Genomic DNA, 25,088 nt, shown 5'->3' on the forward strand with positions numbered 1-25,088 from the left:
GCCCGCCTCAGCCTCCCAAAGTGCTGGGATAACAGGCGTGAGCCACTTGCACTCAGCCCATTTCTGTTGTTTAAATGACTCAGTCTGTGTTATTTTGTTATGGCAGCCCTAGCCAACTCATACATACAAAGCATTATTTTTTTTCTGAACTATTCAAAAGTAAGTTGCAGACATGGTCCTTTAGTTCTAGAAGCAAGTGCAATATATTCTCTTACGTTACCGCATGCGATTACCTAACACTGATACAATACTATTAGCTAGTTGCAGACTTTATTCATATTTTGCCAATTGTCCTATAATGTCATCTATAGCAAAAGAGAGAAAAAAAGAAGAAAGAAAGAGAAAAAAAGAAAGACAAAAAGTTTTGGGTCCAGAATCCAATCCAGAATCAAACAGCATTTAGCTGTCATGTCTAGGCTCCTTTAACGGAGAACAGTTTCTCATTCTTTGTCTTTCGTGGCTTTGGAGCTGTCAAGAGTACAAGCAATTTATCTTGTAGAATATCTCTCACTTTGGGCTTGTCTGATATTTCCTTATGAATAGATTAAGATCTGCTAGTGTGTTCCAAAGCTTTAGAACTGTTTTATTTTCTGGACAGTTTTAACATTCTAGGTCTGTGATCTTTCTTCTCAATGTGAAATGAGGAATCTGTAACCGTTTTTAGGAGACTCATTGGTTTAGGAAAATCACCTTATTAAATTTACAGACTTGTTAAGAGCTAAGAAGTGATGTGTCTCCTCAATGGATCCTATCAGAAGGCACATATGTGTGTTCCCTTACTGGGTGGTGCTAACTTTGATCACGTGGTTGAGGCAGTAACTGTCATGTTACCTCACTGTAAATTTACCATTTTCCTTTCCTTCCTGGAGGCTAGAAGTAAAGGTCAAGGTGTTGACAGGATTGGTTTCCCCTGGTTTTTTTGTTTATTTTGTTTTTTGAGACAGAGTCTCTTTGTCGCCCAGGCCGAAGTGCAGTGGCGCAATCTCGGCTCACTGCAACCTCTGCCTCTCGGGTTTAAGCAATTCTCCTGCCTCAGCCTCCCAAGTAGCTGGGATTATAGGCATGTGACATCACGCCCGGCTAATTTTTTGTATTTAATAGAGACGGGGTTTCACCGTGTTAGCCAGGTTGGTCTCAAACTCCTGACTTCAGGTGATCCACCCACCCTGGCCTCCCAAAGTGCTGGGATTACAGGCATGAGCCACCACACCCGGCCTCAATATCCTATTTTTAATGTTATAAGGTATTTCTAATAGTCTGTGCAAAGTGCCGAAGCCGTGACACATAGCCTGGCACAAAAGGAGAATATTTTTCAATATTTAGGATAAATGCGTATTTACTCAATAACTTTACAACTTTGACATGTCATATTACATTTTTCAATAAAATTTTGTTTCGAAAAAAAGAAAAGATGGTGAGAAGTGGGTGGATCTAGGAATATGAAAAGCTAACACATTTCGTGGAGGAGGTGAGAATGAGACCATCATCCCTCATCGTGGTCAGAGGAGATGGAGAAACAGGAGAGGGGCAGACTAGGGATGACAGAATTGGCTGTTAGGGCTTATAGAGCAAAGGATGAAGAAAACAGCCACAGAGAGCAGGGACCTTCCTCCCCCATCATGGCACACACACACACACACACGCACACACACACACGCACATGCTTAACCCAAAGCGTCACTGGACTCCAAGTCCAGGTGACGTGGGTTCTAGCCCCAGACCTGCCATTCGGACTCTGTGTGTCACAGTGTGGCAGGGTGAGTCATAGAAAGGGAGCTGGGTTCATGGCAGGTTCTCTAAGAATTATGAAGTTCAGCAAGTCACTTCAACTACTAAGCCTGATAAGGCAAATGAGTGAACTTGAACCCTTTTATCGCTAACAGCCTGATTCCAACTCCTAACCCCAGGGTATAGGAGTAACCCATAGACAAGCAAACGGAGATATGGAGACAGCTCTGGGGAAAAAAGCAGGAGGCAGGAGAAGCAGGAGCCTGGGGGAGCTGACTGCGGTCATCCGTAATACATCTGGCTACGTCCGGCAGGTCCTCCTGCCCCAGCCAGAGGAGAGGGCACTGGGGACCAGGTGGGCCAAGGCTGAGGCCGAGGGGGCAGACAAGTGCCGTCTGCACCTGAGGGCTCTGACGGAGGAGACTGCAACACCATTTCCCCTTCATCAGCTCAAGTCCAGGAAAGGGAAGTCAGCAGTCATCACACTGTTTCAGGTCATGACCCTATCTACCTTCCTACCCCTGTCACCAGCTCCTTCTCCTCTTTCCCCAAAAGTCTCTTTCTCCTTTGGCTCCTCAGAACAGGGAGACTGCAATTAAGATGAATAAGACTAAGGTGGCAGGGACAGAATCCCCAAAGATGGTGAGAAAGGGTCACTTCTGGATTCCAGGTCTTATGCTGGAGTGGGGGAGAAACCAGGATCAGAGAGCTGGAGTTCCACTCGCACATCCTTCAGCCCCTCCCTGGACCTCAGTCTCTCCTTTACTAAAGCTGGGAGGATTCCCTGTGCCCCTCTCTTCAATCATGTACCAGTAAGACCATATAAGGCTTTGCATTTCCAGGAGAAACTGGCCTGACCCTCATCATCCTCCACCACCACCAGGCAGCTGATGGGAGGCAGGCAGATGAGGATTCATTGCTGCCAGGTGGTAAGTGGGACTCAGCAAATGGAGTGGGGGTTGGGGAGGTTAGTGATGATGGTGACTAAAGCAGAGAAGGAAAAGGAGGTTCAGACACTGGAGAGGGCAAGTCTCCCCAAACACTGTGAGGTAGGTCCCCTGAAGGGGTGGCATCATGTCTTCCCCCTTCCACCCTAACATGGCCACGGGCACATAGCAGACGCTCAGCAACGCCCATGGAGGAATTCACCAGAACGTTTGTCCCTCTTAAGACCCCATGAAGAATGGTCACTTCCGTAGTACAGCCAAGGGGCATGGGAGTCTGTACCCTCCCCCAGCCCCAGGACCTCCCAGAGCTTGGGTGGTGACTTGTATCCACTCCCTGCCCTCTTCATGATGCCCCATCCAGCTCTCTGGACATTCCTTCATGCAACAAACATTTATTGAGCTCCTGCCTACTTGCTCCAAGCAAGATGATGGGCTAGACATGGAGCATACATAAACGGGCAAGATTCAGTCCCTGACCACAAGGCCCTTACAGTCTAGTTGGGGAGAGAGACACAAATGTACAAGAAAGTATGGTGCAACAGCAATGCGCCAGCAGATGTTACAGTGTGCTACGGGAGCCCAGGAGAAAGGGAAGTGATCCATTTTGGGGAAGACAAGATGTGGCAGAAGCGTTCACAAAAGTAATAGTGTCTGAGCAGGGTTCTAAGGGATGCATAGGAGTTCTCTGGCAGATGGTTGGGGAAACTTTCAGGCTGAGGAAATATCTCGAGCAGACATGTAGAGGTATGAAAGACACAGGGCAGAGGCGCCGGGGCATGGCTCTGTGAGGGCACAGGTATGAGGCTAGAGGAGCCCTGGGGCCGCCTTTACTTACACGGTCTGCTCCAGCCCTAGCCCTCGGGAGTCAGGGAAGGGGAATTGCCTAAGTAACAAAGGGGGCTTTTGGGTGGGGTTTCCCACCCAAGTTCAAGAGGAGGAGCAGCCATCTGTGCTACTGGAGAGCAGTGTGGCCAGGCCAGTCGGGGGCTGGCTGAAGCTGTCGCTGGGCAGGAAACCCGTGCATGCCTGTATGTACCCTTGGTTGTGTTTTGTCCTGGTTATCAGCCGTTTCTTAGGAAAGTTCCTTGTCAGAGCTCCAAGTTTGGCTTGGCTGATCCAAGGGAAAAAGAGACTTAGCTGCAGTTGGGTGGGGAAACCAGAGTGTTCAGAGGCAGTACCAAGGGGTACAGGGCTGGAGCCAGGGCACTTCTGGGCAGCTTCATCAGCCACTGTTCTTGGAGAAACTTCCTGAGCCCCTTACCCATCTTGCTTCCCCTCCACACATCAAAGGCAGTTTGGGCGGCTCTGAGAGGAAGCCCCGCACATCCTTCAATCTTGCCAGGGCCAGCACCCTCCCACCAGAGGAGCATCTGCCTTGGTGCGAGGAACCTCCCCTTCCCTCTCAGGGCCCCCCCAGAGGACAGGCGGAGCCCCCCGGAGACGGGCAGGGGCCCAGGGTGGCATAGGCAGGGGGAGGGGCTGTCAAGGCTGGGGAGGGAGCAGGGCCTGCCTGGGACAAGGACAGAGACGTGGGGTGGGGGCAGAAGTGGGAAGGAGGGGAGGATGCCGGGGTGGAGGCTACCTCCTGCGCACCCCTGCCCCCTCGGCCTGGAGACCAGTATCGGCTTCGGAACCTTCGGAGCAGCATGAGGAACGTGATGACCAGCAGGTCAAAGATGAGCTCGGCCATCTCCACCACAGACAACACCGACGAGCCGAACCACAGGCTCCACTGGCTGCCCAGGTTGGACAGGAGGGTGACCATCTGTGAGAGGAGAGGTACACTGACGATGGGACAAAGGGTTCTGGATGGACTCTGGCAGAGGAGCCCCCATCCCTCCTCACCAAGCTGTCTCCCTTCATCCCCGGGGACCCCCGAGTCCTCTCAGCCTCTCAGCAGCCCCCTGGGCTCCTTATCTCTGCTTCTGGCCAGTGTCACCCAGAGAAAACTGATAACTGGCCCACAGTCAGGGGCAGCTGAAATGGGGGCATGGCTCAAGTGCCTTCACCCCAGCATCTAGCATGCCTGTCCCTCCCACCACCCCCAGAGACTTTATGCCCCGGCCGAGCTCCTTCTTCCAACCCTCCCAACCTCTCCCTTGACCCTCTTCTTTGGTGTCCTGCCTTTGCGACTCAGAGCCTTCTGGCCCACAGAGACAACCTTCTGGTTTTCCCTGACAGCCGCCCTGCTAAGTAAGACCCCCAGAGCATCACAGGCTCCATCCAGGCACGACCTACCGTGACAGAGGGAGACTCAGAATTGGTTTTGTAGTTCAGCTCTTTGAAGAAGATGTTGACTTTGGCCACTCCATTTCTTAGGTGTGGGGCAGAGGGTGGGAAGAAATGGTAGAGGATGAACTTCCTGGACCTTCCTCTAATCAACCATATCGATCCCTCTTCCTAGGTCTATTTTCCCTCCTACAGATTCCTTTCTTGCGGCTGGGACCAGGGCAGGACTGACCTCTTGTTGTTGATGGTGTAATTGTTCTGTCGCGATAGCATCTGGAAGACCCATTCCTAGGAAAGAATGGGGGTGTCATCAAGGTCACTCCCATATGCTTCAGGGTTACCGGAATAGGGTTGTGTCAAACACACTCACACACGTAATACCCAGAGAAGGCCACAGCATTACATGGGCACACACATCCCCCACCCGTCCCTTCCCCACACTCTACCTGGGATGTCACCGAGGGCCATCGTGAGTAACCAGCAGAGAGCTGGTAGCTGGTCACGCTGGGGATGGAGAAAGGTGCTCAGTGTCGGGGCAGAGCTCTCCCGAAGGCTTGGCTCGGTAACCTGTATTCCACCCAACCTGTCCCCGGGGAAGGGGACACTAACCTGCACGGCTTCCGGCACTTGGTGAAACAGCCCAGGTGGTCTGAGGAGAAGTCAACCTGGAGCTTATAGTAGCAGTAGCCTGTGGGTACAGAGAGATGCCTGTTCTCCTAGGGCACCTCAACTTTCTCTACCCCACACCCAAGAGATCTCCCAAGATCCCTGGGTACTTACTTTACAAGAGCATTATTTAGCATTATAATGATGCCTCATGAGTGGCAGTACCAAGAAGTGTTTAAGAAATTAAGCTAGGCCAGGGACAGTGGCTCAGCACTTTGGGAGGCCGAGGTGGGAGGGTCGTTTGAGGCCAGGAGTTCAAGGCTGCAAGTGAGCTATGAGTGTGCCTTTGTACTCCAACCCTGGCAACAGAGTGAGACCTTGTCGCAAAAAAAAAATTTTTTTTTAATAAATTATTATTTTTTTTAGATGGAGTCTCGCTCTGTCGCCCAGGCTAGAGTGCAGTGGCATGATCTTGGCTCATTGCAAGCTCCGCCTCCCGGGTTCACACCATTCTCCTGCCTCAGCCTCCCGAGTAGCTGGGACTACAGGCACCCGCCACTATGCCTGGCTAATTTTTTGTATTTTTAGTAGAAACGAGGTTTCTCTGTGTTAGCCAGGATGGTTTCGATCTCCTGACCTCGTGATCCACCCGCCTCGGCCTCCCAAAATTCTGGGATTACAGGCGTGAGCCACCGCGCCTGGCCTAAAACATAAATTAATAAAGAAAGAAAATAAGCTAAGTCAGGTGAAAAACAAAACAGGACACACCAGTGTAAGGAAATACATGCTACGGACAAAAACGTAAATGCCATAAAGAAAAATGGGAACAGGCCGGGTGCGGTGGCTCACGCCTGTAATCCCAGCACTTTGGGAGGCCGAGGCGGGCGGATCACGACGTCAGGAGATCGAGACCATCCTGGCTAACACGGTGAAACCCCGTCTCTACTAAAAATACAAAAAATTAGCCGGGCATGGTGGCGGTTGCCTGTAGTCCCAGCTACTTGGGAGGCTGAGGCAGGAGAATGGTGTGAACCCGGGAGGTGGAGCTTGCAGTGAGCTGAGATCGCGCCATTGCACTCTAGCCTGGGTGACTGAGCGAGACTCCGTCTCAAAAAAAAAAAAAAAAAAAAAAAAGAAAAAAAAAATGAGAACAATAATTTTATAAGAATAAGGGAATTAAGCCACAATAAGATACCACTTCATGCCCATTAAGATGTGTATTATTTAAAAAAGACAATAGGCTGGGCGTGGTGGCTCACGCCTGTAATACCAACACTTTGGGAGGCTGAGGCAGGTGGATTACCTGAGGTCAGGAATTCAAGACCAGCCTGGCCAACATGGTGAAATCCAGTCTACTAAAAATACAAAAATTAGCCGGGTGCGGTGGTGCAAGCCTGTAATCCCAGCTACTTGGGAGGCTGAGGCAGGAGAATCAACTGAACCCAGGAGGTGGAGGTTGTAGTGAGCCGAGATCATGCCACTGCACTCCAGCCTGGGCAACAGAGTGAGAGTCTTCTCAAAAAAAAATAATAATAATAATAAAATAAATAAAAATTTAAAAAGACAATAACAAGAACTGGCAGGATGTGGAGAAACTGAAAACCTCTTATACTGCTGCTAGGGATGTACAATGGTGATGTCACTTTGGAAAACAGCCTGGCAGCTCCTCACAAAAGGTTAAACATAGATTACCATATGACCTAGCAATTCCACTCCTAGGTATACACCCAAGAAAATGGAAAACGTGTCCACACAAAAACTGGTACACAAATGCTCACAGCAGCATTATTCACAATAACCAAAAAGTGGCAACAACACAAATGTCCACTAACTGATAAATGGGTAAACAAAGTGTGGTCTATCCATACAAGGGAGTGCTGTTATTCAGCCATATAAAGGAATGAGGCACTGCTATTGCTACAATATGGATCAACTTTGAAAATATTATGCTAAGTGAAATAAGGCAGACATGAGTGTCACACACTGTAAGATCCATCTATATGAAAGATTCAGAATAGCCGGGTGCAGTGGCTCACGCCTGTAATCCCAGCACTTTGGGAGGCTGAGGCAGACGGATCACCTGAGATCAGGAGTTTGAGACCAGCCTGACCAATATGGTGAAACACCATCTTTACTAAAAAATACAAAAATTAGCCGGGTGTGGGGGCATGCGCCTGTAGTCCCAGGAACTCGGGAGGCTGAGACAGAAGCATCGCTTGAACCTGAGAGGTGGACGTTGCAGTGAGCCGAGATTGCACCACTGCACTCCAGTCTGGGCGACAGAGGGAGATTCTGCCTCAAAAAAAAAAAAAAAAAAAAAAGATTCATAATAGGCAAATCCATAGAGAAAGAAAGAATCGTGGTTGCCCAAGGGCTGGCAGTGGTGGAGGAGGGGAGGGAAGCTTGGGACTTGCTAATGAGTACAAGGTTTATTTATTTATTTATTTGAGACAGGGTCTCCCTCCATCGCCCAGGCTGGAGTGCAATGGCCTGATCATGGCTCACTGCAGCCTTGACCTCCTGGGCTCAGGTGATTCTCCCACCTCAGCATCCCAAGTGGCTGGGGCTGCAGGTGTGCACCACCATGCCCAGCTAATTTTTGTAAAGACAGGGTTTCGCCACGTTGCCCAGGCTGGTGTCGAACTCCTGGGCTCAAGTCATCTGCCCACCTTGGCCTCTCAAAGAGCTGCGATCACAGGCATGAACCACCGTGCCTGGCCTGAGTGAGTACAAGGTTTCTTTTGGGAACACTAAAAATATTCCAAAATTGATTATATGATGATTGCACAATTCTGGGACTATACTTAAAACCTAAAATTAAAAACTAAAATTTGACTAAAATGAAGCTGTACACTTTAAATGAGTGAATTGTATGGGATATAAATTATCTCAATAAAGCTATTACCAAAATAATAATAATAATAATAATGGAACTGTAGATTCCCCTCCTCCCGTTTCCCAAATTCTAAGTAAGGTTATTTTGTCATTATTGCTACTTTTAGTTCCTCACTCTGAAGTCCTTCTTCATTTCTGACCCAAATCCCTACCGGGGCTGGAGATCTTTAGGAAGAAGGGGAAGCAGCTGGCCCTCTTCTCCGGGGAAGTAAACCCTAGGAAATGCAACAGACTGTGCTTTTAGCCTTACTTCCTCTCTCATCCTCACAACTTCTCAGCAATCAATATTGTTATTTTTCACTCACCGATGTGCAAACCCACAACGTAGAAATAATTATTTGAGGGGAAGGAGAAATCACGGGTGGCATCTCCTCTGTCCCCGTCCTGTATACCCTGGGACGTGTCACATCCTCCCCCTGGACCTCAATTTGCTCATCTGAGACAGCAGGTGAGGCCAGATGGCCTTTGGGTTTCCCCCAGTTCTGATGTGCTACAATCCTCTAAGGTCAGAGAGACAGGAACCAGGAGGCCACGACTGGAAAGTCCAGGCAGAAGAGAACTGCGGAGCCAGCCCAGGGAAGGACAGAAGCGGAAAAGTCACCACAGACAGGAACAAGGCAGGGATGGCCGCTGAACTCTGGGGTGAGACAATCCGCTGCCTTCGAGGGCCTCCATGTCTCCAGTGCCCACTACCGTGTCACCTCCCATGATGGCCCTCGGCCCACCCTGTGGGACAGCTGGGCCCAGGGGAGAGCCCTGGGAGGAGGAACTGCAGGGGGAACAGGCCAGCTGTGCCAGGGAAGGGCATGCACTCCAGGAATGCAAACCCTTGCAGCTTCCACATTTTCTTTTTGTGATTTTCTTTCTCTCTCAGCTTCCTGGCACACAAATTCCCTGCCAAACAACTCAACCGTAGTCAAAAGGAAAGAGATTTGTCTACTCCTATACCAGGATAAGGAGGAGATTCCAAGGTGCTCCAAACTTTACTGATTGTGCCCTTGTTCAGGTAAAAAAAAAAAAAAAAAAAAAAAAATCTTAAATAAGCAGGTCCAACACATGTATTTGATTTATAAATCACATACCTCTACTATTGAATGGATACAGTATGTCCATTCTAAAGCACATAAGATGGAAAATGTGAAGGAATGAGACAGACCCATGTAACTTCTAATAGTTTCTTCCTGCTCCCCAGGGAAGTGTTGTGTACCCCACCCAGCCCCTCCGGAGCCTGCCCAGCTAAGCGCCCTGGGCACTGAGCAGGGAAGCTGTGGGCAGAGCAGGCACTGAAACCTTAGCAGCCAGAGGGGAACCGCTGGAGGTTTTCTCACGTGCTCTTCCTTCCTTCTGCTGCAGGTTGTTTTTAAATGGGACAATTCCTTGACAAACACACAAAGGCCAAAACAGAGAGACTGCAACACTGAGATGGAGGAACAGAGATAGAAGAGAGAGGGAGGCCAAGGCGGGCGGATCATGAGGTCAGGAGATTGAGACCATCCTGGCTAACAGGGTGAAACCCCGTCTCTACTAAAAATACCAAAAAAATTAGCCAGGCATGGTGACAGGCACCTGTAGTCCCAGCTACTTGGGAGGCTGAGGCAAGAGAATGGCGTGAACCCGGGAGACAGAGCTTGCAGTGAGCCGAGATCGCGCCACTGCACTCCAGCCTGGGCGACAGAGAGAGACTCCATATCAAAAAAAAAGAAAAAAGAGAGAGAGACTGAGGGACAGGGAAACTGACAGAGGCAGAGACTAAAGGCTGAAAAACAAGAGAAGGAGGATTCATCCCAGCAGGTGGGAGCCGGAAGTCATCCCCACAAACAGAGGACTGAGAGGAAGAAGCGCCTCAGTGAGTACTGGGGTCAGTGGGGCAGGGCGGGGGCTCCCTGGAGTCTCACCCCAGGAACTGTGCTTTCTGTAGTCACAGTACTCCACATTCTGGGGCCGCGGATAGAAGATGTAGGCACAGCCACACTCCTTGATCATGCTCTCCTGAAAGCAGGAGTGAATACACACCTGGAAGGGAGGAGGGTGGAGAGGAGAGGGGGTTCAGGCCTGAACTCAGCAGTTCTCTGCACAGAGCCTCCATCCTCTTTCCACCACCCCCCAGTTTCCCTCTCTCTCTCTCACATACACAACCCCTCCAGCTTTGCAGGACCAGCCAGGGCAGGCCTGGGAGTGGCTGCCACGGAATCAGGTTGGGCCTCACCTGCTGCGTGTACTTTGAAGGGTAAAGGTTCTTGACAGGGACATCACTGCCATTCTTGGTGCAGTCGCCATAATCGCCCCCGAGTCTGTCCAGGGCTTCCTATGAACCCACATACACCAAGAGATCAGAGGACAGAGCAAGTGCCTCTGGGTTCTCTGCCTTCCCTCAGTTCCAGGTTGTATCTCACACCTGCCAGCCCCTCCTACCGGCCTCGCCCTCTCAATACATGCCTCCAGCCACCCCCATGCCCACCCACTGCTCATTTCAAGGCCACTGGGTCCAGAGCATCCCCAGAAATCCTAAGCATGCCCTGAATGCCTTCTCAGCACTTGTCCCCCAGGGTCCACCCTGCAGGGCTTTACTTCCCAGTGCCAGCCCCTCTGCCCCTCATTCCTGCTCCTGAAGACCTCCACATGCTGAAGGCCCACCCTACATGCTCTCCCTCTCCAGCCTCCCATGCCTCCCCCTTGCCCCTCTGCAATCTGAGGTGCTCCTTCCAGGCCTCCCGGTCAGCATCCTTGCCTTCCGCATGCTGATGGAGGTCTCCACGCCAGGCCGTAAGTTAAAGCCACCATCATCCATAAAGGCAGGTTCATCCTGCCCGTGCACCATTACCCGGGCCCCAGTCACTGTGGACAGCAGGGGAATGAAGTCATTCTGCTCTGCGCGCAGCATCAGGGACAGACCTAGGGGTGCAGAGAGAGCAGAGTTGGCAGAGGCGGGAATCCTAGAGAAGAGTTAGAAGATGGAAATCCACTCTCCCTTCCTTGCCCAGTCTCTGAGACAGCAGACAGGACCCCTCCCAGAAGCTCTAGGAGGTGAGCTCAAGGTGAGTACACGTGAGTCGCTGAGGCAGAGGGCGCCGTGGAGCAAGCAGGGAGTTGCTCACCATTGTTGATTCCAGGCATGGAAGACATCCAGAGGTTGGAGTTGTTCTTGTCATTGAAAGTATAGCAGTTTCCATACATCGGGTGGTGGAAGTGAGAGTAATTCCTTATCAGGAAAGAGAGAGTAGGGTCAGAGAGGAAAGTGTAGGTGGTCCAGGGAACAGGGAGATGAGGCAGAAAGAAGTGTCCACTCCCTTAAACTCCTACAGGACTTGTGCCTTTCAGAGCCATTTGTTTCCTGATCACCTACTATGTGCTGGCACAATGCTGAGAGCTTTACTCACACTCCCTCAGTCACTCCAACCAACAGTCTGTGAGAGTCTCATCCTCATATCACAGTGAAGGAAGCTAAGGCTCAGAGAGCTCAAACAGCTGGCCCAAGGTCACACATCTACCTTCTAGTCCAGGCTCCTCTCACCAGGCCATCTGAGTTCACCGGCCTTGACTTCAGTGCTGCCTTGTAACTTCTCTCTTGCTGCACTATAAAGATTCTTGCATGTCCCTAACTGCCCATGCATCTAAATGTTAGTTCCCCATTGAATCATGAGCTCCTTGATGACAGGAGCCACATCTCATTCATCTGTGTGTCATCTCTGGGTTAGTTGCATAGTTCCTGTCATCTAGGAGATAGAGGAGATGATTAATAAATAGTTGTTGAGTGAGGAATGAATGAATGAATGAATGAATGAATGAAGGGGAGGAGGGGAGCAGGGTTAAAGGAGAAAGTGTGACCAGTGGTGAGCATGGAGCTGAGGGGAGGAAGATCAGTACCAAGTGTTTCCTGGGAGCCTCTTGCATCAGTATGTCTCAGAATGGTAGGTCCAAAACTCATCTGTGACAGGTGTGGGGACAGAGAGAAAGCACTCACAGAGGCAACACGGCTGCAGTAGGACTGCAATTTCACAGCAAATCACAGGTTCCAGAACAGGGAGGCTGCATGGGTTGTAGCACAGCACATGTGCTACACGGCACAGAGAGGATCTGTGTTCTGCTACCCTGCCATCTCGGAGCTAGCGACGGGAGCAGGGCAAAGACGGAAAGGGGACTTCGGCCAGTGAGCAGCAGAGGAGGACTAAAGGGAAGAGGGAGAAGAGGCTGGCCAGAGATAAAGAGCGGGGTTCTGGTTGTACGGTCTTGAGCAAGTCATTGTTTCTAAGCTTATTCTCCTCCTCTGTAAAATGTAGGATGATTCTGTAAAATGAGGAGATTGGAACGAGGTGATCTGGGATATTCCACTGGTGGCCTTGACAAAGGCACAGAGACGTGACATACTGGTGCACATTCTAGGATGTACTGGGAAGTCAGCACTTCTAGAGCCCAGGCTAGATGCAGGGAAGGACTGAAGGAGAGGCTACAGAAGTGGCCAGTCCTGAAGGCCGGTGAGCCCTTCGCACACAGAGAGGGGACAAGCACAGTGTGGTGGGTGCCGCCCCCATGGGAAGCAGGCACAAGTTCCATCAGCCGGTGAGGTGGAGCAACACAGACGGATTTTAAAACATAGAGCTTCGGAAAAAAAAAAAAAGTGGCGGGGCACAGTGGCTCACGCCTGTAATCCCAACACTTTGGGAGGCTGAGACGGGTGGATCAGTTGAAGTCAGAAGTTCGAGACCAGCCTGGCCAACATGGTGAAACCCCGTCTCTACCAAAAATACAAAAATTAGCCAGGCGTGGTGGTGGGCGCCTATTATCTCAGCTACTCGGGAGGCTGAGGCAGAAGAATCCCTTGAACTTGGGAGGTTGCAGTGAGCTGAGATTGCACCACTGCACTCTACATGAGACTCTGTCTCAAAAAAAAAAATAGTAAGAGGTGAAATGAGATCTATAACACAATACCATTTATGTAAATTAAATACAGATTTTGCAAAAACACATAGAGATACACATTAAGCACATTAATATAGTGGCCTGTGATAATCAGTATAATGTGATGGTTAAGAGCACAGACTCAGCCGGGTGCAGTGGCTGACACCTATAATCCCAGCACTTTGGAAGGCTGAGGTGGGTGGGGTCACCTGAGGTCAGGAGTTTGAGACCAGCCTGGCCAACGTGGTGAAACCCCATCTCTACTAAAAATACAAAATTAGCCTGGCGTGGCAGCGCATGCCTGTAATCCCAGCTACTCAGGAGGCTGAGGCAGGAGAATCACTTGAACCCAGGAGGTGGAGGTTGTCATGAGCTGAGATTGCGGCATTGTGCTCCAGCCTGGCCAGTAAGAGCGAAACTCCATCTCCAAAAGAAAAAGAAAGAGCACAGACTCCAGAATTAAATTCCTTGTATTTGAATCCTGGGGCTCTAACAAGTATTAGATGTGGGACCAAACAAGTTACTCACTTAATCTCTCTGTACCTCAGTTTCCTCAGCTGTAAAATGGGGATAATAAAAATATCAACCTCACAGGGGTGTTGAACATGAAATTATGCTTAGAATGGTATTTAGCCTTAGTAAGAGCTGTATTAGCTCACTAGTACGATTACAGGGATTCATTAAGATGGCTAAAGTCAAAAAGACAGAAAACAACATGAGGAGGAGGTAGAGAATCTAGAATCTTCATACATTGCTGTTGGGAATGTTAAATGGTGTGGCCATTTGGAAAAGTCTGGCAGTTCCTCAAAATGTTAAATATAGAGTTATCACATGACCCAGCAGTTCCACTCGTAGGTAAACACTCAAGAGAAATAAAAACATAGATCCATGTACAGGATCCACAAAAACATGTACAGGAACGTTCATAGCAGCATTATTCATAATAGCCAAAAAGTAGAAACAATTCAAATGTCCATCAACTGAGAATGGATAAGCAAAAATGTGGGCCGGCATGGTGGCTTACGCCTATAATCCCAGCACTTTGGGAGGCCGAGGCAGGAGGATGGCTTGAGCTCAGGAGTTCGAGATCAGCCTGGGCAACACAGTGAGACCTAGTGTCTACTAAAATTAAAAAAAATGAGCTGGGCATGGTGGCATGAGCCTGCAGTCTCAGCTACTTGGGAGGCTGAATCAGGAGGATCGTTTCAGCCCAGGAAATCAAGGCTGCAGTGAGGTCTGATTGTGCCACTGTATTTCAGCCTGGGTGAGAGAGTGAGAACTTGTCTCAAAAAAAAAAAAAAAAAAAGTGGTATATCTACACAATATAATAGGATTCAGCCATAAAAATGAAGTTCTGATCCATGCTACAACATGGATAAGCTTTGAAAACATTATGCTAAATGAAAGAGGCCACTCACAAAAGACCACATATTGTATGATTCCACTTATGTGAAATGTCCACCATAGGCAATCCATAGAGACAGAAAGCAGAAGAGTGGCTCTCAGGGATTGGAGGAGGGGAGAAAATGGGGAAGAACTGCTAATGGGTACAGGGTTTCTTTTTGGGGTGAGGAAAATATTCTAAAAACAGGTAGTGGTAATGGTTACACAACTCTGAATATATTAAAAATCACTAAATTATACATATCAAAAGGATACATTTATGGTTTGTAAATTATATCTCAATAAAAGTGTTATAAAAAAAGATTATAGGGTGGGGAAAGGGTGTAGTTATCGGGGAGGAGAGGGGTGAGAAAGCCACGCTAAGGAGCTCCAACTTGATGCTGGAGGTCATGAGAGACACTGAAGGACTTTAAACAGGAGGATACAGTTTGGATGTTTGCCCCTCTAAATCTCATGTTGAAATGTGATCCCCAATATTGGAGGTGATACTAGTGGGAGGTGTTTGGGTCACAGGGGTGCCCTCCTCACAGTAATGAGTGAATTCTCACACTATTAATTAGTTCACCTGATAGTTGGTTGTTTAAAAGAGCCTGGTCTCTCTCTCTCTTGCCCCCTCTCCTCCCCTTCCACCATGAGTAAAAGTTTCCTGAGGCCTCCCCAGAAGCTGAGCAGATGCTGGTACCACGCTTGTACAATCTGCAGAACCCTGAGCCAATTAAACCTCTTTTTTTATAAATTACCCAGACTCAGATATTCCTTTTCTCTTTTTTTTTTTCAGATGGAGTCTCGCTCTGTCACCCAGGCTGGAGTGCAGTGGTGCAATTTCGGCTCACTGCAACCTCCACCTCTTGGGTTCAAGCGATCCTCCTGCCTCAGCCTCCTGAGTAGCTGCGGCCACAGGTGTGTGCCACCACACCCAGCTAATTTTTATATTTTCAGTAGAGATGGGGTTTCGCCATGTTGGCCAGGCTGATCTCTAACTCCTGACCTCAGGTGATCCGCCCATCTCGGTCTCCCAAAGTGCTGGGATTACAGGCATGAGCCACCGTGCCCGGTGAGATATTCCTTTATAGCAACGCAAAATGGACTAACACACAGGACTAACTGGAATAGTTACGTGTGGTGACGTGAAGTAAGGATGAAGTACAAAGATTCCTGTGGTTGCAGAAGGAAGGGAGGATTTGGAGGCAGAAGAACACAGTAGGGTGGAGGGGTGGGTATAACAACCCAGGTGAGAAATGAGGCTCTGAGCTGACCTAAGTGCCTAAGTGCCAAGATAAAGATGAACCATGGACTTTCTGTTGAAGGGGAGGCAGGCACACAGAGCAAAGGGAGGGCATCGGGTGAGGGCACGGGGAAAGCACAGGTGTCCAGGTGACGGTTAGAGGAACTTGGTGGCAGGTGTGGGCTGACTCAGGCTTAGGTGTTGCTACCATCTTACTTCCCAGCTGGTAGTTTCTGTCCTCAAACAAACGCAAAGACTAAAAACAGAACAAAATCGTGTACTGGGCAGAGTGTGTGTGAAGAGTAAGAAGTGACACCTTGCCCTGTGGCCATTCTTCAGCAACAGGGGAGGGAATGCCCCCTGTAGAGTGGAGCCAGGCAGAGGCAGGGAGATGGCTCTGGCAAATCAACGAGCAGGAGGAGAAGGCAGGGGAGGAGTGGGCCAGAGGTTACAGAAGGGGACCCCCCTCGCCTCAGCCTCTCCCAGCCCTCAGAGAACCTGCAGCTGCTATGAGCTGCTTGCGAGGACATTATAACAGGGCTCCTCACAGAATGAATGCCCGAGGGGCAGTGGGGTGAGAAGAATCCTTAGCCAGGACCGGCTCATTCCCAAGGGCAAGTCACTTCACCTGTTTCCGTGCAAGAGTAATGAAACCCATCATTTACTGCAGTCTATAAAGTGCCCTCACGTTTGTATCTCACGCACTTGGTACAGCTCTTGAGATGAGTGTTATCATCATAATCTACATCACTTGAGCAAAGTGCCAAAGGGGCACGGATTATATAGTTTTTCCTTTGATGTAGTCCAAATGCCTAGAACAGTGACTGGCACGTAACCCAGATAGTCAAAACTATTTGTTGAATGAACATTGAATGAATCTCATTTTTTGTTTTACTTCCATTTTACAATCTAAGAAATAGGCTCTGAAAAATGATGTGATACATCCAGAGTCACCTGGCCAGGAAGTGACAGAGCTAGAGTGGGAACTTAGGTTTAGTCCCTCAACCCATGCCACTCCACCTCACTACTACTGCCAGCCTCAGCTCAGGAAACAGATTATGAGACAGATGACCTAGGCCCTTTTGAGCTTTGATGCTAGGGAGAAAGGGGCCTTAGAAAGACCAAGACCCTGGAAAGGTGTGGTGGCTTATGCCTGTTATCCCAGCACTTTGGGAGGCCAAGGCGGGCAGATCACCTGAGGTCGGGAATTGGAGACCAGCCTGATCCACATGGACGTTGACCAACGTCTCTACTAAAAATACAAAAAATTAGCCGGGTGTGGTGGCGCATGCCTGTAATCCCAGCTACTCGGGAGGCTGAGGCAGGAGAATCACTTGAACCAGGGAGGTGGAGGTTGCAGAGAGCCGAGATCATGCCATTGCACTGCAGCCTGAGCAACAAGAGCGAAACTCCATCTCAAAAAAAAAAAAAAAAGAAAGAAAAGAAAAATACCAACACCCATGCTTCCAGCCTTTGGTTTCTCAAAGCCCCAGTTTTCCCAAGGCATCCTGTGAAGCCACTTCCCTCAGATCCAGCAGTGCAGGGAGCAGCAGGAGTTCGTAGGGCGCTCTCTGGGGCAGGGTGTGGGCCCAAAGCCAGTGCTTCCCCCTGGCCTGCTGGCACTGGCATTTTTTTAGTTAACAAGCATTTCCTGGGCCCTGCCCATGCAGGGTGTGAGGCTGACCCAGGGAAGCGGACCCCGCGGAGAGCAAGGAGCCAGGCAGGACTGACTCACGCCTGGTTGCAGGAGACCTGGTTGAAGCGGCAGGCGAAGATGAAGTTGCCCAGCGTGTCCTCCTCCAGGGATGGCAGAGTCTCTGGCAGCCTCGACAGGATGTTGATGTAGTGGAAGCGGTACCACTCCCTCACTGCATCCACCCCTGATGAGTATGTCTGGTAGAAGCAGTCCGATTTGTTCTGGTTGCACTGGACACAGAGACCAGAGTCAGAGGGGAAACGCAGCCGGGGATAAGCCCCTTGGCAGGGCCAAGGGCAAAGAATGAGTGAGCTGGGGTTCTGAGGACTGATGGACAGGGGTCGGAAGCCAGGAGTAGGGAAAGACAGAAGTGGAAGAGAAGCAAAAGTCCCCAGGAGCATGGACCAGGGGAGCATGGGATTAAGGGAGCTGCAGGCCAGGAAAGGAGACCAGTAGCTGCACACACACGTTTTCAGTTCATTTATACCTCCCCTGCCGGGGGTGTAAGGAGCAAGACTTTCCTTCCCATTTCACTGATGGGAAGACTGAGGGATCAAGAGATTTGTCCCAGCAAGAGCTGGGACTAGAACTCCAGTCCCCAGCCCACTCATACTACTGGGAACTTCCCTGTCTCCTTTCCTTGGCTCCTCCCTCATTCTCTCTTGCTCCTTTCTTTCTTTTTTTTGGCAGAGGAGCTCACTCTGTCACTTAGGCTGGAGTACAGTGGTGTGATCAAGGCTCACTGCAGTCTCCATCTCCTGAGTTCAAGCGATTCTCCCATCTCAGCCTCCTAAGTAGCTGTAACTACAGGCTTGTGCCACCAAATGGGCTAATTTTTGTATATTTTTTGTAGAGATGGGGTTTCACTATGTTGCCCAGGCTGGTCTAAAACTCCTGGGCTCAGGTGATCTGCATGCTTTGGCCTCCCAAGTGCTAGGATTACAGGCGGGAGTCACTGCACCCAGCCTTATTTTATATTAAAAAAAAAAAAAAATTAGGCCGGGTGTGGTGGCTCACTCCTGTAATCGGGCACTTTGGGAGGCTGAGGCGGGCAAATCACCTGAGGTTGGGAGTTCCAGACCAGCCTGACCGACACGGAGAAACCCCGTCTCTACTAAAAATATTAAAAATTAGCCAGGCGTGGTGGTGCATGACTGTAATCCCAGCTACTCAGGAGGCTGAGGCAGGAGAATCGCTTGAACCCAGGAGGTGGAGGTTGCAGTGAGCCGAGATTGTGCCATTGCACTCCAGCCTGGGCAACAAGAGCGAGACTCCGTTTCAAAAAAAAAAAATTAAGTTTCCTTTTTTTGTTGTTTTTTGAGATGGAGTCTTGCTCTGTTGCCCAGGCTGGAGTGCAGTGGCTCAATCTCGGCTCACTGCAACCTCTGCCTCTCAGGTTCAAGCAATTCTCCTGGCTCAGTTTCCCAAGTAGCTGGGATTACAGGTGTGTGCCACCAAGCCCGGTTAATTTTTGTATTTTTAGTAGAGATGGGGTTTTACCATGTTGGCCAGGCTGGTCTCGAACTCCTGACCTCAGGTGATCCACCTGCCTCAGCCTCCCAAAGTGCTGGGATTACAGGCATGAGCCACCGCCCCCAGCTAAGTTTCCTTTTTTTACTGTCTCCTTATTCTCTATCTTGGACTGTTAGCTCAGTTCTCCATCACGCTGGAGGGTCCCAACTGAGTTCCACTAGTGGGGACTGGAATTCAGAAAGTTGCATTTTCCTTCCTGAACGAAGGACCAGAAACAGTAAAACAATAATAATAATAATAATAATAAATAATAAAAGTGCATTTTCCATAATAAATTTGACTTCCTACCCTTGAAACGCTTCTACATAGGACCCCAGGGAGGAGGCCCCAAAAGCTGGGGCACCAAGAGGTGTTATTTTAATTATCTAGTTATTATTTGTATTTATTTACTTATTTTTTTGCCCGCAAGCCCACGAGGCCCCGCGTGGTGTCACTGGGCTGCGCAGGCGGGTCCGGAAAGGAGCGGAGCCCATGGGTGGGCGGGGCCAGGGGCTGGCAAGGGGCGGGGCGGGCCCCTGGGCGCTGCGAGCCTCACCAGCTGGAAGCCGATCTTCCAGTCCTTCCAGTCCACTTGGGGGTTGTTGTCCCGCACGCTGGAGGCCACGCTACGGGCTCGATGGGCCCCGTGAGGCGGGGGCTGAACCCTCAGGCGCTGCAAGGGGTGCGGCAGAGTCCCCCGCAGGTCGCGACGGCCGCGGGAGCCGGCCACGAGAGTGGTGAAGGAGTTGTATTTGTACAGGTCAAAGAGCGTCTGCTCTGTGATGCGGTCCAGCTCCTCCAGCTCCTCTTTAATTTCCGGATACCTGAAGGGGCGAGGGGAAGAGGGTCAGGACAGGGGCCCTGGAGCGAGTGTCCGGCCCCTCCGGGGATCAGGGTCCTCATCTGTGCCCGGGGAGGCCGGTCCATCCCGGAGAAGCCTGGGCGGGGCTGGGGTCGTCGTGGCGCCTCCCGGCCGTCCGGCGGTGAAGGGTAAACAGGTGTGTCCGCTGGGAAGGCGGAGGCCGCGGCGAGCCCAGCCGGGACACTGTGGACTGTTTATTGAAGGAGAGAGGCAGGAGGCGCCTGTCGTCTGTGGGGCGCTCTCCTCCCCGTCGCCAGGACCTAGAAGGGAACCCGGAACTTGTCTGCCCTTTCCCAAAGAGGGGAAGGGAGGGGGCCTCGGCCTTGGCGTGACCGCGGTGCCCAGGTCATCGCGCTCTGATCTCCGCTAGGCGAGTGTCGGTGGCCTTTCGGCTTGAGTGCCGCTTGGCACCGAAATCAAGAGTTCACAACTGCACTTTTAGAATCTCCAACTCTAAAAATACAGGATGCCGCACCCACCCCGCCTCCCTCCTCCAAAGACTGTTCTAATGTGTTTCGGGTGCGGCCTAAACACCACAAATTAAACACAGCTCACTGTAAATCCCTACATTCCTTCTTAATACAGCTCCTATTACCATCTCCATCATGAAAGTCCAGAGTAGCAGGGCCTTAGGCATGTAATCTACCAAAACCAAACAAATGCAGAACTAATAAACTGAACAAGGTTGCAGGGTACAAAACAAATACACACAAAAAAATTAATTGCATTTAGGCCGGGTGTGGTGGCTCATGCCTGTAATCCCAGCACTTTGGGAGGCCGAGGTGGGCAGATCACGGGGTCAGGGGATCGAGACCACCCTGGCTAACACGGTGAAACCCCGTCTTTACTAAAAAAAAAATACAAAAAAATTAGCCGGGCTTGGTGGCGGGCGCCTGTAGTCCCAGCTACTCTGGAGGCTGAGGCAGGAGAATGGTGTGAACCCGGGAGACGGAGCTTGCAGTGAGCCAAGATCGCGCCACTACACTCCAGTGTAGGTGACAGAGCGAGACTCTATCTCAAAAAAAAAAAAAAATTAATTGCATTTCCGTCTCAAAAAAAATTAATTGCATTTCTACATGCTGGCAACAGAAAACTGGAAAACCAGAAATACAACAGCAATATTAAATAACATAAACAACATCAAATACATAGAAATAAATGTAACAAAAGATGTGCAAGACTGAAAAATATATTGAAATCCCTGCTGAAATAAATCAAAGATCAGAATAAGTGGAGATATATATATATATATATATATATATATATATATACACACACACACACACATGGATTCAACAGAATCCCTATCAAAATTCCAGCTTTTTTTTTTTTTTGGACAGGATCTTGCTCTGTCACCCAAGCTGGAGTGCAGTGACACAATCACCGCTCACTGCAGCCTCCTCCTGGGCTCAAGCAATCCTCCCGCCTCAGCCTCCCTAGTAGCTGAGACCAAAAGTGTGCCACCACCACACCAAGCTAATTTGTATATTTTTTGTAGAGAGGGGGTTTCACCAGGTTGCCCAGGCTGGACTCCAACTCCTGAGCGCAAGCAGTCACCAGCCTCAGCCTCCTAAAGTGCTGGGATTGCAGGCATGAGCCACTGCACCCGGCCCCAGCAGATATTTTTAAAGAAATTGACATACTGGTTCTAAGACTTACCTGGAAATGCAAACAATCTAGAATAGCCAGAAAATTTTAGAAAAGAAGAGTCAAGTTGGAAAATGTATACCTCCTGACTTTAGTATTTACTATAGAGCCACAGTAATCAAAACAATGTGGTTCTTGGTAAGGACAGACAATAGATCAATGGAACAGAATAGAGTCCGGAAATAAACTTATGCATAGATGGTCAACTGATTTTTGGCCAAAACACCAATTCAATTCAGTGTAGAAAATAAAATTTGTTAGCAGATTATGCTAGAACAACTGAATACTGTATTGGAAAAAAAAATGACCCTCAATCTCTACCTTATACTATACAGGCAAACACTAATTCAAGATGGATCATAACGTAAACATGAAGTTCAGAACCGTAAACACTCTAGAAGATGGAAGATAGCTTCCTGACCTTGGGGTAGGCAAAACTATCTTGTAAGAAAAATATCTAACAAATAATCCCTACAACAACCCTATGTAGTAGGCACTTTATGAACAGACCTACATTTTTTTTTTTTTGAGACGGAGTCTCAGTTGCCCAGGATGGAGTGCAGTGGCGTGATCTTGGCTCACAAGCTCTGCCTCCCGGGTTCACGCCATTCTCCTGCCTCAGCCTCCGGAGTAGCTGGGACTACAGGCGCCCGCCACCACGCCCGGCCAATTTTTTGTATTTTTAGTAGAGACGGGGTTTCACCGTCTTAGCCAGGATGGTCTCGATCTCCTGACCTCGTGATCCACCTGCCTCGGCCTCCCAAAGTGTTGGGGTTACAGGCGTGAGCCACCATGCCCAGTCGATCAGACCTACATTTTTAAAAGATTCTGACCCTGTACACAGCTAGTGAGAATATAAAATGATACAATCACTTCGGAAAACAATCTGGAAGTTCTTCAAAAAGTTAGATATAGAGTTACCATATAACCCATCTATTCCACTCCCAAGAGAAATGAAAGCATATGCCCCCCAACTACACACACACAAATGCACAACTGTTCATACCAGTATTATTCCTAATAGCCAAAAAGTAGAAATAACCCAAATGTCCATCAATTGATGAACATATAAATAAAATGTGGTGGATCCATACACTGGAATAATATTTGGCAGATAAAAAGGAATTAACACGGATGATGCTTGAAAACATTATACTAAATGAAAGAAGCCATTCACAGAAGATGACATATAGCATGATTCTATTTATAGGAAATATCCAGAATAAGCAAATCTATAGACAGAAAGTAGATCAGTGGTCATGCAGGGCTAGGGGTTAAGTAGATGGGAGGGAAAGATGAATGCCTGCTAATGGATATGGGGTTTCTTTTGGGGGTGATGAAAATGTTCTAACATTGATTGTAGTAATAATTGCATGATTCTGTGAAATATTTTTAAAATGACTGAATTTTAAGTAGGTAAATTGTATGGTATGTGAATTATATCTCAATAAAGCTGTTTTTTAAAGGAAAAATACCTAATGAAAAGATCATCTTGATATATAAAGAATTCTTGTAAATTAACAATTAAAAAAATTTTTAAATGACCAAAAAACATATACAAATGGTCACTAAACACCTGAAAAGCTACCCAACATAATTAGTCCTCAGGGAAATGCTAATTAAATCCATAAGAAGATACCATTAGAAAGGTTAAAATTAAAAAGACTGACAATACCAAGTGTTGGTGAGGATGCAGAGAGCAACTGGAATTCTTCTAAGCTGCTAATGGGAGTATAAAATGGTACCACTGCTTTGGAGGACCAGTTAGTAGTTGCTTATAATTTTAAACATGCATATCTACTTTATGACCCAGTCATTTCATTTCTGAATATTTTACCAGGTCCACTCCTAGCTGCTACACAAGAGCAAGACAAACATAAAGATTTGTACATGAGGCTGGGTGCAGTGGCTCACACCTGTAATCCCAGCACTTTGGGAAGGCAAGGCGGGTGGATCACTGAGGTCAAGAGTTCGAGACCAGACTGACCAACATGGAGAAACCCTGTCTCTACTAAAAATGCAAAATTAGCCAGGCGTGGTGGCACATGCCTGTAATCCCAGCTATTCGGGAGGCTGAGGCAGAAGAATCGCTTGAACTCGGGATGCAGAGGTTGCAGTGAGCTGAGATCTCGCCATTGCACTCCAGCCTGGGCAACCAGAGCGAAACTCCATCTCAAAAAAAAAAAAAGATTTGTACATGAATGTTCATAGCCATTTTATTTATAATAGCCAAAAAGCCTGAAGCAACTCAAAGGTGTGTTGAAGGTGTGTGTTTGGCATTCTAGAAAACTTGCTCATTACTGCTAATTAAAAGAATGGCAATCCGCGGGGCATGGTGGCTCACACCTGTAATTCCAGAACTTTGGAAGGCCAAGTGGGTGGATCACTTGAGCTCAGAAGTTTGAGACCAGCCTGGGCAACACGACGAAACCTTGTATCTACAAAAAATACAAAAATTAGCCAGATGTGGTGGTGCACACCTGTAGTCCCAGCTACTCAGAAGACTGAGGCAGGAGAATTGCCTGATCCTTGGAGTTTGAGGCTACAGTGAGCCGTGATCGTGTGACTGCACTCCAGCCTGGGCAACAGAGCAAGACCCTGTCTTAAAAAAATAAAAAAGAATGGCAATTATAGCTAGCATTTATTGAGCACTTACTATGAGCCAGGAACGATGGTATTAGAATTTGCATTATTTAATTGTTAAAACAAGAACGTTAGGCAAAATTAAATTTAGCAGAGTTGACTTGAGCAAGGAACGATGCTCAAATCAGGCAGCCCCTCAACCAGAATAGGTTCATCAAAACCACTCAGCAATAAAAAGGAACTGATACATGCAAAAAAACAGGGAAGAATTCCAGAAACGTTAAGCAAAATAAGTCAGACACACATACACATGTATGATGCCATTTATATGAATTCTATGAACAGACAAAACTAGTTAATAGTGATAGCATCAGAAAATGATAGTGGGAGAGGAAGAGGAATTGATGGAAAGGGAGCACCGGGTAGTGGGAGTGTTCAATATCTCGACTGTCAAACCTGAGTGGGCACTCAAGATTTGTTCATTTTATTGTACGTCAATTATGCCTCACTTAAAGAAAAAAATACCAGTGCAGGGTCTTACTTGCCAGATTCAGATTTACTGGGTCTGGGATGGAGCCAGAACAAGGTTGTTTAAAAGAGCCCCCACGTGGTCCTAACGTGCAGCTACATTAACCACTGTCTAGTCCAGATCTTCACTTCCTCTTCCATTCAGCTCTATTTCCATCTCTACCAGAGAAGTCTAGCTGGCTGGGCCTTAGGCATCAGCTCTGGCAGCCCCTAAACTTCTCACAGGAGAAAATGTAGCTCTGGTCGAAGGTGTGTTTGGCATTCTAAGAGACTTGCTCGTTATTAATAATTAAAAGAATGGCAAGCATAGCTAGCATTTATCGAGCACTT

The 25,088-nt window shown here is 48.6% G+C and overlaps 1 protein-coding gene across 2 annotated transcripts in view; it reads right to left on the reverse strand.

The window, feature by feature from the left end:
- LOC116472574 (tumor necrosis factor receptor superfamily member 1A) overlaps nt 1-25,088 on the reverse strand; it is a 54,671-nt gene that overhangs the window by 21,064 nt on the left and 8,519 nt on the right. For both annotated transcript variants that reach the window (XM_032159374.2, XM_032159373.2), the window contains 11 exons: nt 19,695-19,962; nt 17,666-17,856; nt 11,501-11,604; nt 11,134-11,297; nt 10,612-10,710; nt 10,301-10,418; nt 5,514-5,592; nt 5,351-5,408; nt 5,137-5,192; nt 4,914-4,989; nt 4,258-4,440 (listed from right to left, as the gene is read on the reverse strand). In XM_032159374.2, coding sequence (XP_032015265.1) covers nt 4,258-4,440; nt 4,914-4,989; nt 5,137-5,192; nt 5,351-5,408; nt 5,514-5,592; nt 10,301-10,418; nt 10,612-10,710; nt 11,134-11,297; nt 11,501-11,604; nt 17,666-17,856; nt 19,695-19,962 — 1,396 coding nt within the window. The remainder of the gene's footprint in view (nt 1-4,257; nt 4,441-4,913; nt 4,990-5,136; nt 5,193-5,350; nt 5,409-5,513; nt 5,593-10,300; nt 10,419-10,611; nt 10,711-11,133; nt 11,298-11,500; nt 11,605-17,665; nt 17,857-19,694; nt 19,963-25,088) is intronic.

Source organism: Hylobates moloch, unplaced genomic scaffold, assembly GCF_009828535.3.
Source record: "Hylobates moloch isolate HMO894 unplaced genomic scaffold, HMol_V3 SCAFFOLD_8, whole genome shotgun sequence".
NCBI lineage: Eukaryota > Metazoa > Chordata > Mammalia > Primates > Hylobatidae > Hylobates > Hylobates moloch.